The sequence below is a fragment of the Sinocyclocheilus anshuiensis genome, unplaced genomic scaffold (genome assembly GCF_001515605.1).
Source record: "Sinocyclocheilus anshuiensis isolate Anshui unplaced genomic scaffold, SAMN03320099.WGS_v1.1 scaffold572, whole genome shotgun sequence".
Lineage (NCBI taxonomy): Eukaryota > Metazoa > Chordata > Actinopteri > Cypriniformes > Cyprinidae > Sinocyclocheilus > Sinocyclocheilus anshuiensis.
Window position 1 is genome coordinate 82,950 of NW_015555778.1, and position 12,477 is coordinate 95,426.

Consider the following 12,477-nt stretch of genomic DNA (forward strand, 5'->3'; position numbering starts at 1 on the left):
ATTGTCATTTTAATTTTAGTTAGTTTTGGTAATTTTTAGTTTTATATGTTTGTGCCACATATAAAAATAGAAATAGTAAAGATACTAGTATAGTTGTTATAGTTATATTCCGTAACATGTTATAGTAATATTTAGAATACGTTTTTATTTCTATATATTCGATTTTAATTTTAAAGTTAGTAATTTTGTTGTTCTTTGTCATATTAATATTTAAAATGTTATTATTATTACTATGATTATATTCATATATAATAAACAATAAATATTTTAAATTTGAATTATTGTAATTGTTTTATGCTTAATTTAGTATTTGCTTTGTGATATTAATGACAAAAGTCCTGGTGGTTTAAAAAATAGGCTTCATATTCATAATGCAAAAATATAATTTCTTGTATTATTCTTTTGATTGTGAAGGGAAATGCATCCTGGATATGTTTTCATGAGATTTACCCAGATAATGATATTTGTTATGATGCAAAAATCCTGTTGACGTCAAATTGAGTGCACGACTGACATGTTGACTCCTGTCCACAGGACGGCACACTGTTCGATGGGCGACCGATTGAGTCTTTGTCATTGATTGACGCGGTGATGCCCGATGTCGTACAGACCCGGCAGCAGGCGTACCGAGACAAACTCGCCCAGCAACAGGCCGCCACAGCGCCCTCGGCAACCAGCGCCAACATGCAGGGTAACACCAAAAACGGAGAAAACACCGCAAACGGAGAGGAGAACGGTGCTCACGCCTTACCTAGTGAGTCACTTTACTCTGCTTATCATTGTTCATAACAATTGTTTCCCCATTACTTCCTGAAAATGTCACATAATGGTGTGAATGTTGTAGCTTTCCATTATGTACTGCGGCTGTGAATCAAAGAACTGTTTTTCTCTCAATGATGAATGTCATGTGACACCTGTGTGTTAGTCAGTGTAATTCCTCACGACCATCTATCTTTACAGATAACCATGCAGACATGATGGACATGGATGTGGATGTGGAGATCCCTCAGAATAAAGCCATGGTGCTGAGAGGTCACGAGTCGGAGGTCTTCATCTGCGCCTGGAACCCCGTCAGTGACCTGCTCGCCTCCGGGTCAGTTATACAGTCTGCTTGTCTTCTGACTCTTTTCATCACTGAACCATTCAGTCGTTCATCCACGCTGAGTACATGCTGCACTAATACTGACCTTTTAAAATGGATTGGCATCTGTCAGATGTGACAGATTCAGATTCAGTACTCTGGGTTAGTCATAGGCGTCACTATCAAGTTACAGAAAGGGCACTCCAGTAACTCTAGCACTCTAGTAACACGTTGTAATTTGTAGTTTTTCATTTTTATTATGAATACTGAAGTGTTATAAATACATACCCTCCCCCACCCCAAAAAAAAGAAAATCGCCATAAGCTTTGCACCTTGTTACTTTTAATATTAAAGAAAATATCAACTTTATATCTGCTCTTTAAAATGTAATGTAAGTTTGAATAAATCCATCATAAAAAGTTTGTCAGCCACCTTTAAATGTTTATATTTCAACAACAAATTGGAGTAGAAACAATTATATAATTGAAAGTTTGTTATTATAAAAACTGCCTTATGTGCAGTTTAAATGTTTGTATACAAATCAGTTCTTAATTTTAACTTTAAAATTGTAATGTACCAACTGATAGTATAGTTTACAGCATAGTTGAGAGATTTGTTTTTCCTTTGATATTTACCTTGATATATATTGAAATGAATCGAACTGAGATCACAATTGAATCGAATCACAAGCTTGTGAATCAAAATCGAATCGAATCTTGAAATTTGTGTCAATACCCAGCACTAGTGTGGAATAGATATTATAAATAGATGAAGAATAGAAGCTGAAGATTGTTCCAGTATCAATATTTGGGAGAAAAAAAGTGCTTTTGGTGCATCTGTAGAAAATGGAAGTCAGTGAATGCATGTTATTTAATACTCTGACTCTCCACAGCTCTGGAGACTCAACGGCACGCATCTGGAATCTGAGTGAGAACAGCAGTAGTAGCTCTACACAGCTCGTCCTCAGGCACTGCATACGGGAAGGTGGCCAAGACGTGCCCAGCAACAAAGACGTCACATCGTTAGACTGGAACGTGAGTTTAGCTCCGACACGCTCCCTCTGGTCTAAAACTGGGTGTATTTTAAAAGACTAACATTTCCTCCTTGTGTTTATCAGAGTGAAGGTACACTTTTAGCCACAGGCTCATATGACGGCTTTGCAAGAATATGGACTAAAGATGGTAAGCAAACAGGTTTTTTTGCCTTCTGTGCCAACATGCTTTTCTCTGTCATTCCTTTCAGCAGACTGACAACTGTTCATTCACAGGTAATCTGGCCAGTACCTTGGGTCAACATAAAGGTCCAATATTCGCATTAAAATGGAACAAAAAAGGAAACTTTATCCTAAGCGCTGGTGTTGATAAGGTAAGAAAAGCTACAGTGTAGTAAGAGAGTGTAGTAAGAAAGCATCCTGACAATCACTTAGAACAGGGCAGTATATCACTGATATATTATTATATTTTTATTAAATATTTAGAATTAGATTTTATTATTATATATTGTTTTCACTTTCATTTTGAAGTTTTATTAATTTAGTTGTTTTTGTAATTTATTATTTTTTCCCCCTTCTCTATTATTTTTATTTATTTTAGTTTGTTTAGTTTTAGTCATTTTAGTATTCAAGTTAAACTAACTGAAAATGAAAGTTTGCCCTTGCAACTAGCTGAAATAAATGTTTTATTATTATTATTATTATTAGATTTAACATTTGTTTTTTATTTTCTTTTATTTTCGAGTAACACATTTTTTTTATGGTTTAGTTAACAATAATAAGCCTGAAGTTTTCCAAACTGGGGTGGGAACTGCAGGGAGTTTATGAAAAGTTAAATCATAGAAATGTAAAAGTAAAATAAATGAATTTGAAAAAAGATATACATATATGTATTTGATAATATTTGATTAAATATTTTACTTGCTTACCTGGCAACATGTCAAGTGACAATTACCGACATCAGAGAACCATGAACATGAATGTGTTGTTAAAGCATTGAAATATTAACTTTAAAATATTAAATCATGTGATATTTATATACTTCAATAAAATATTTTAGGTTAGGGGTTCTTACGAATAGTAAATTGCTGATCTACAACACATTGCGAAGGCGTACACACCCACGTATTCTTCAGAAAATGTAAATATCTAGTTAATAATCTTCTATTTATGTGTTGCTAGAGGCACATAAATTACCCACGTCAGCTTATACATAACAGTTTACCCTGTAACAGTTGATTTAATATTTCCTTCTTTTCTATAGACAACAATCATTTGGGATGCTCACACAGGGGAAGCCAAACAGCAGTTCCCGTTTCATTCAGGTTCACATAAATTCCACTTAATACTTAATTGTTCACAATATCTGAATAATATTATCCATTATTTTGAGGGAAAAAGCTCTTATGCTGTAGCCTTTTCTCCCTCTCACTTCAGCACCCGCTCTGGACGTGGACTGGCAGAGTAACAACACGTTTGCTTCCTGTAGCACAGACATGTGCATCCACGTGTGCAAACTAGGCCAGGACCGACCCATTAAGACATTCCAAGGACACACAGTAAGACCTGTCTGCTCGTCCTCCCGTTTCCTACAGCTCCAACCTGCCAAAAAGATCAGTATCAAACTCTTTCTCTCTGTATCCAGAATGAAGTTAACGCAATCAAATGGGATCCAACTGGTAACCTGCTGGCATCGTGTTCTGATGATATGACTCTTAAGGTACGACCCCTTACGACGCTGGCTACACTATTTATCAATTCAGTCATATTTTCGTACCAAGTCTGTGGTGCACATTTCAGCAGGTGTTTGGATAATTAAAATTATGTTCTGGTGGTCTAAATAATTGCTTCTTCCAATGTCCTAGATCTGGAGTATGAAACAGGACACTTGTGTTCATGATTTGCAAGCTCATAGCAAAGAAATCTATACTATCAAATGGAGTCCCACAGGTCCAGGAACCAACAACCCCAATGCCAATCTAATGCTGGCCAGGTAGAGTCACCATCCTTTAATACACTCTCACCAGCTGCTGATGGATTAAGGCTGTTTTCACAAATATTTCACTTATAGTATACTTATAGTACACATTAAAATTTAAACCAAATCCAGTTCAGTGAACCAGCTCTATGTGACCTCAGTAATTCCGATGTTCACGATGTAAACAGACTTAAAAGGGGATTCTGTCGAACCACAAAATAACCAAAAACAAACTATACTCAGTCTGTACTCCTTTTGGCTACATTATATAGTGTATAATCTACTCATTTTGAAAGGCTTAAGCCTCGTACACACCGGGACGATTATCGCGCGCGCTTATCGCCGACGTTTTTCGACGCGTCTTTTGTGTTCATACCCAAGCGATTTTCGCAGGCGATGAGCCGAGTGAACGTGCAAATTCAATCCCTGACATTAGATGGCGCTTAATGAAAAACAGAAATACCCCGGTACACATCGAATCCTATTTGATCTGCAATTCCTCTCCATAACAACTCCCTCTTATCGAGATTTTTGTAGTCGCGTTTGTCATGAAGCCCTTTGTGTTCAGACAGCAATGAGACCAGCAGCTCTACATTCATCTTGCCTCGATGCTGCATCTTGGTCTACTTACTTCCTCTTTGTCGTTAGGTATCAATGTGTGCTCGGCAAGACCGTTTTGTGCTTGAGCGCCACCAAGTCGTGTTTTACTGTAACTTCAGCAGCTCCAGGCACGTGAACAAAATCGCCAATCTCATTGGTCGGACAGTTTTTAACGCAGCACATCAAAACAAAAAAATGAGCCCCAGGCGTTTTTAAAAAAATTACGCTTTTACGCCTCGCGTTTTGCGCTTCGGTGTGCACACTCACATTGGCGTCCTTTGTTTAGTCACGAGGCGTTAAACATCTGCGATAATCGCGAGCGATATTCGTCCCGGTGTGAACAAGCCTTTACTCTTGAGGTTTCAAATTAATGAAAGTTGGAGGAAAGCTATTAATGCATGTTAAATTTAAAAAACGGGAGATGAGTGATATATTGCTGCCATATAATATCCATTTTTATTTAGATGATTTATTTAGTTTTGTTTTATACTTTGTATAGTATAGAAATGTTATATTACCATTGATCAGTTATCTTTGAAAGCTTGTTTTTGCAATGAAAAAATAAAACAAAATAAATCAGTTATTTAATTATTTTTACTTTTTCAATTGTTTGTCATTTGACTTTTTCATAGAATTGTGAGTTTATGTCTTGCATTTACAAGTAATTGTGAGTGTACATCTTTGTAAGATTGGTCGCAATTACATTTTTTTTTTTATCCAGTGGCATATACAAGCTACCATAGTTATCAGCCATAAAATGTTTTAAATAATTAAAAAAAGGTATTAAAATAATAGTTCATCGGTATTGGCCAGATTTTTTTTTAGTGTTGCATCCCTAATAAAAATGTGTGCGGTTTAATAAAACTATAACCTAAACACAAATTGATCGTTATCTTTTTCCTCTGACACCTCTAGTGCTTCCTTTGACTCCACTGTTCGGCTTTGGGATGTAGATCGAGGCATCTGCATTCACACACTAACCAAACACCAGGAGCCCGTGTACAGCGTGGCCTTCAGCCCTGACGGACGCCATCTAGCCAGCGGCTCTTTTGACAAATGTGTCCACATCTGGAACACACAGGTAAGACTGGAGGTCCTCCGATTCATCCCATCCAGAGAATGCCAAAATGCAGCCCGAGCTGAACTCTTTTGTCGCTGTCATTTCCACAGACTGGTGCTTTAGTCCATAGCTACAGGGGGACAGGGGGCATTTTTGAAGTTTGCTGGAATGCAGCAGGAGACAAAGTAGGAGCAAGTGCGTCGGATGGCTCTGTAAGTACAAGTTCAGTACTCTGCACCTCAAATAAAGGTAATGGATATATGGTGATGCCTATATTAAATATTTTTGTGCTTTCATTGTAGGTTTGTGTATTAGATCTGCGGAAATAGCGCTGCTTGCTGGAAGCCATGGACCGACTATGAATGTGTACATAGCCAAAATGACTGTCCCTGACCCTCAAACTGCTACAGTCCCTAGTGAACCATGGCCAGCCACTACAGACAAACAAACACAAGCACCCTGACGCCACAGGCTGAGCGGAGAGGATGTGATTCCAACCAGAGACATTCAAATGACTTTTGTAAGGTGGGAAAAAAAAAACATTATAACAGAGGAAGAAGAAAGACAAGAGGATTGGTATATGTACCAAATTTGGAAGATATTTTACTATTTGTTCTTCAAAATCTCATCAAAATAAACGAACGAAAGGATTTTAATCTTTGTTGGTAGTTTCCGTTTCAGTGTGCAGACATATCGTTTTCTTTGACCCTCCCCCTCCCTCTTTCTTTTGCACATTTGCTTTGACGTCACTGCTGCATGATTCCAGGACTAATGTTTTCCTCCATTTGACACAAGTACAGATATTTAGTCTTTTTGGTACTGGATGTTTTGTGATTTCAACAGTGTGGGGACATGAGAAAAAAAAAACAATCTTTTTCTTGTTCTTCGGTTTTAGTTTTTATGCTACGGTGTAACTGTAATCTCCCCTTCCCCCATTGTACCCTGTTTCTCCCCCAAATGAGAGGTACATTAACCACAAAAAAAAAAAAGGCACGCACATCTACAGGAAATGCATCCGTTTGCTCATACTACTGTATTTAGTTGGTAGATGTTCCCCTTAAAATCAACACATACAATTCTGTTCCTCAGTTCGAGATGTGGCGTTTGAGCTACTGAGGACCGCTTGACACATGTAGATTGAAAACAGAAAGACTTGCTTTAGGTTTGCAATATTTTGAGTGAAACCCATCAGCTTATTTTTCATACTTTTGTACTTAGTTTTAATAATTGGATTATTTATGCAATTCATTTTGTCTTTCAGTTCCAGCCGTTAAAAAATCTATTACACGTTACGTTAAAAATAAAATTTCGGCATGTTTTTGTTGGAGAACCCAAAGCCTAAAGCAAGTCTGTTGCACAGAACATTGAACAAATATCTGAAAGACATCATTTTGATGCTTTTGAAAATAAAATGTCATTTTTGGGATTCTCTGCACTGTCATGTAATGAGATGCTGATGTTCATTTACAGTAATCGGCTGCATGAGGAGAGTCTATAATAATGTGCTTTGGTTTTTCTCAGTGTTTAGACAGTGAAGCTTTTCAATGCCTCGACCATCAAGGGGAAAAAAAAGTCAGACCCCAAGAATACAAAGTTCTCTGTCCCGTGATAGAGGCTCTGAATCTCTGTTTTAGTCCCTCACAAAGATATTTTTAGGACATCATGATGTTTAACCTTAAATTTTAAACAAGGGTGTTGTATTTTGAGGTGTGTAAAATCCATCTGAACACTTTATTACAGCCTACGACAACAGAAGGGTGTTTGAGTCTCCCCTTTGCTCTTCTCTGTAATCGCCCCAGCGTCTGCCTGCCCACAGCAACCTTCAGTTCTTCAGCGTCATTTCTAATTATTCTTACTGCATCGGTGGCTCCTGGACTTTTTGTACTCTTTTAAAACTTTTGTAATTCATATTTCTTTGTATCTATAAAAAAAGACTAAAGAAATAAGCAAAAAAGAGAGAAAAAAAAGAAAACCCCAACAAACTACTGGAGGTCGGTTTGAGGGTGTACAGCTTAGACCTCAGTTTTGCTCACTCTGAGTCCCGCGCGGGTGTTCTCAGATGTCCCCACACCTGATCTTTGTTTCCCCAACCAAATGTTTTTGGTTGCAAAAATTCCCCCTGCATTGCATTGATCTGTTGTCATTTGAATCAGATCTGGAGTCCAAAATAAAGTATATTTTGATATTACGCCTGTGTTTTTATTCTCCTAATTTAACTATTTAATAGGAAGTGATGGTGCAAATTAACCTTCAAAGTTACTAAACAGCTACAGTTACTTCTAATTGAATCAGACTACTAAGACTAAAGGATAGTTCACCTCCACCCAAACCCCCAAAACAAACTTTTATTCTAAGCTTGAGTTTGGTAAGACTTTTTAAAATGTTTTTGAAAGAAGTCCCATGTTCATCAAAAAAAAAAAAATATATATATATATATATACACACACAAATATATTTATAGATACATATACACATATATTTTATTATTATAAATGTTGAAAACAGTTGTGCTGCTTAATATTTATGTGAAAAGCATACATTTTTTTTCAGGATTCTTTGTTGAATAGGAAGTTCAAAATAACAGCATTTATTTTAAATAAAATCTTTTGTAACATTTTAAATGTCTTTACTGTCACTTTTGATCAGTTTAATGCATCCTTGTTGAATAAAATAATTTCTTTCAAAAAAAATAAAAATAAGCTTTTGAGCAGCATACAGAATTCCTATTTTGGTTGAACTTTTTCAATAATAAGCTATAGTTTAATAGAAGTAATCTTGCCAAGAAAGCACCTTTAATCTTTTATTACATTATATCAATGCAGTTTTAAAAACAGAGCAGAAAAGTGAATAAATAAACTAGCGGCGTGATCTATACACACATAAGCATCTCACACCTCTTGAATCAAATCACTATATTTGATTCTGTTGGCTTGTGGTTTATTCCTTGTCAAAGCACTCCAGCCTGCTCATTAAATCACAAATGATATACTGGACAGCAATAATAGCCCATGATTACCTTAACTTTTTGTTGCAGCTTTTCTGGAAACGTTGCTATGGTTTTATGGCACGACTGCATATTTAATCACTGGGCATTGTTGAGGAAATCAAAATATGTTTTCCTAGCTCACTGAGAGCACATGCAATTTACTGGATGAAAATGAAGTGAGGGGATATAAAAATATGCGTGAACGAGGGGCCTTTTTGCCCAAAGAACATCTATAAATCTTTTGTGTCACATGCTCTATACTGGGGCAGTATTGCAGGTGAAGGACCGCCTCAGGCTGGTTCTGTGATCAGTGTGTGTATCCTCTGGAGTAGTGGACACATTATCTGTGCTGTGTGTGTTCGGTTTGGGTCACTGGCACAGTGTGAGGTAATAACGGTCCGTTCCTGAGGGATCTCAGCAGCATAGGTTGCCCCACCTGATTCCAGTCTCTCTCAGCTCTCTCATCCAAGAGAAGAATTGGTGTGGAAGACGAGCGACACGTTCTCAGCGATCTCTAGGATGCTCTGGAAGACGTCGTAAGCCACGGCGAACAGGAAGTAGATGGGCAGCAGCCAGTGGAGCTTGAAGAGTCTCTTGCTCGCTGCCAGCGGTACCGTCAGATGTCTTAAAACAGGAAGGAGTGGTGAAACAGGAGAATGCATGGGCATATAGATGAACAAAATTTCACATGATGGCAGTTTCAATGTCACATGATTCTTCACAAATCATTCAAGAAGATTTTTGTCAATGTTGAAATTGCTGTTTAGTATTTTTGTTAAAAGTGTTATATACTGGATAGCAATAATAGCTCACTTGAAGCGCTCAGATCTGGAGGTTCTCAGCATGAGGAAGATGAACAAGCCCACCTCCGTGTTTAAGGAGAAGGAGACCACTTTGTCAAGCATCACAAGAAATCCCTATGCAACAGAAAATAGGATGGAAAACACTACTTTTTCAGGGGTCTTATTTATTAGTGTTGTTATTGTTAACTAGAATTTATTACTAAAACTATTAAAAATCGTTTTTGGTAATTGAAATCAGTCTTGGTATCACTGATATACTAATACAGTTTTTGTAAATATTTTGAATTACTTAAAAAAATATATATTTTTTTGCTTTATTTTAGAGTTTTAGTCATTTTTGTTTTTGTCATTTTTATTATTAATATTATTATTATTATTATTTACATTTGTCTATATAGTTTGTCTATGTAGTATTGTTATAAATACATTTTTGTTTATTTAGTTTGAGTTATTTTAGTACTTCAAGTTAAAATAAAGGAAAATTGGAAATGTTGTCTTTGCTGAAGCTGAAGTAAAAAATTTTTAAATAGTTTTTTTTCTTTTATTTCACTTTATTTTAGTTTTAGTCATTTCTGTTTTTGTCTCTAACTTTTTTAAACAAATTTGTCCCCAAAACATGGTTAAGTACACACACACACATACACGCACACGCACACGCACACACACACACACACAGGTAATAGAAATCAGTGTTATTTTAGCCCACTAAAATAACCCACATATAGTATTATAGTGTCTGTTAATATTTTAAATACATTTTTTGTTTTAATATTTTTATTTTCACTTTAATTTTAAAGTTTTCATTTTTCTTTTCATTTTTTATTTGCCTAGTTTTTCTAGGTTTCCAATTAATTTGAGTTTATTTAGTTTTAGTTATTCTAGTTCTTTAAGTACTACACGCGTGCACTATTGCACTTACATACACTTTTTGTCAAAAGTGACAGAATCTAATCTGTCAGAATCTAAAAGTCCTGAAGAAAATGTATCACCATTTCCACAAAAATATTAAGCAGCACAAGCTTTTGTTTCTGCTTCGTCATCACAGGAATAAATGACATTTGAAAATGTTAGATTACATTTTCAAAAGATTAAAATAGAAAACAATCATTGTACGTTGAAATAATATTTCAGTCTAACTGAAACAATATTACTGTTTTTTTTTTTGGTCAAAAAAAACAAACAAAACAATACAAAAAAATGTATATACACTATTGTGCAAAAGTCTTAGGCCATTAGTATTTTCACAGACAAAAATGGTTATTTTGCTGTAGTGTGTCAGTAGGAAATATCAGTTTACATTTCCAAACATTTCTTTTGCCATTAATTGTAATAAACCAGTAAGATTTTTGTATGCAGAAGGAGTCTGACAACAGCCAGTGCTCCACACAGAGATCTGATCTCATCATCATCCAGTCTGTCATGAATTATATGAAGAAACAGAAAAAAACTGAGACAGACTAAATCCAGAAGTGCAGTAAACTTGGAGCGATGTCTCCAAGACACTTGAAGGAACAAACATTACCAATCTGAAAAACTATACGCAAGTGTACCAAGGACTGTTTTAAATGCAACGTGTGGTCGCACCAAATGTTGATTTGATTTAGTTAATTGAAGTTAATAAATAAAATCGATTTATCCTCAATTTACAGCATTTTTACACAAGTGCCTAAAACTTTCCACAGTATTGTAGCTTTGCAGGAAGGTTTCTTCAAGGACGTTGGAGACATTGCCACAGCTCTTCTGGATTTAGTCTGTCTCGGTGTTTTTCTGTTTCTTCATATATTTCCAGACGGACTGGATGATGGTGAGATCAGATCTCTGTGTGGAGCACTGGCTGTTGTCAGACTCCTGCATACACAAATCCCACTGGATTATTACAATTAATGACAAAAGGAATATTTGGAAATGTAAACTGATATTTCCTACTGACACACTTTTTGGTAATGGCCTTTTGCACAGTACTGTGTGTGTGTGTGTGTGTATATCACCTTTGAAAGAACATAGTTTATTATGAGTTCTGACTGTGGGATGTTTTATATCTGAAGACAATATTCCAGGTGATAATTAGCCCATGGCTACGTTTCTCTCTCTGACCTTAATCTGATTATTCAAGTTAAGGACAATTAGTCTTTTCAATTAACGTGCTCTGCAGCATCACAATTACTTCAAACAATCTCTTCCTTCACAATACTGTTTCACACTAGCAAATAGCACACTAGATGTCACCACCAGATGTGAAATCACACTCACTCAACATTAACAGATGGATTATGTCACATGCAACTCACTGTAATGTGTTACAGAGGCTATTTGAATTCATACCGTGGTGAGCCATGGGTTGGACATAATTCACAATGACACCCTCTGCTGAGAGCTTTGCTGGACTGGGCCCAGAAACAGGCTTCACCCTCTCTGATAGATGCAGCAGGCAGTGTAACAGAGCCAAGAGCAGTCAGAGTCAGGATTGGACACACACATAACCTCCAGTGGAGGCCTTGGTCATGTGTAGACACACTGACGACTGGGAGTCAGTAAGCAGACCAGCGGGAATACTCGTGTAAATCTGGGTTTGCTACTGCACAGCAACTGATCAACTGTTTTACAGATGATTTAGTTTTATTAAATTTTTATATTTGTAAACATTTTAGGAGGAGATATTTCAATATAATTGTTGCATATAAAATAAAAAAATATGTATTAAACAAATTATTAAAAAAAAAAAGAATTTAGACAGTATGAGTGTACACATTTTTCAAATATCTATATGTATATTACATATTTATGAACAAATATAAATGATAATTGTATAAATATACCATTTGTAAATATATATATCCATATAAATATATCATTTTAAATTATGAAATAAATAAATAGTGTACATACAAATTTTACAAATACTGATCTTTATATAATATATTTTATATATTTATAAACAAATATAAATTAGAATTATATAAATATATAATTTTAAAATA

General features: G+C 35.7%; 1 protein-coding gene across 3 annotated transcripts in view; it reads left to right on the forward strand.

Moving 5' to 3' along the window:
- The window catches only part of LOC107674543 (F-box-like/WD repeat-containing protein TBL1XR1), an 84,153-nt gene extending 76,504 nt beyond the window's left edge, over nt 1–7,649 (forward strand). For all 3 annotated transcript variants that reach the window (XM_016468533.1, XM_016468532.1, XM_016468534.1), the window contains 12 exons: nt 535–754; nt 961–1,093; nt 1,974–2,115; nt 2,199–2,262; nt 2,349–2,446; nt 3,337–3,397; nt 3,510–3,631; nt 3,718–3,792; nt 3,938–4,065; nt 5,566–5,731; nt 5,821–5,922; nt 6,013–7,649. In XM_016468533.1, coding sequence (XP_016324019.1) covers nt 535–754; nt 961–1,093; nt 1,974–2,115; nt 2,199–2,262; nt 2,349–2,446; nt 3,337–3,397; nt 3,510–3,631; nt 3,718–3,792; nt 3,938–4,065; nt 5,566–5,731; nt 5,821–5,922; nt 6,013–6,039 — 1,338 coding nt within the window. In that variant the 3' untranslated portion in view covers nt 6,040–7,649. The remainder of the gene's footprint in view (nt 1–534; nt 755–960; nt 1,094–1,973; nt 2,116–2,198; nt 2,263–2,348; nt 2,447–3,336; nt 3,398–3,509; nt 3,632–3,717; nt 3,793–3,937; nt 4,066–5,565; nt 5,732–5,820; nt 5,923–6,012) is intronic.
- The last annotated feature ends 4,828 nt before the right edge of the window (nt 7,650–12,477 follow it).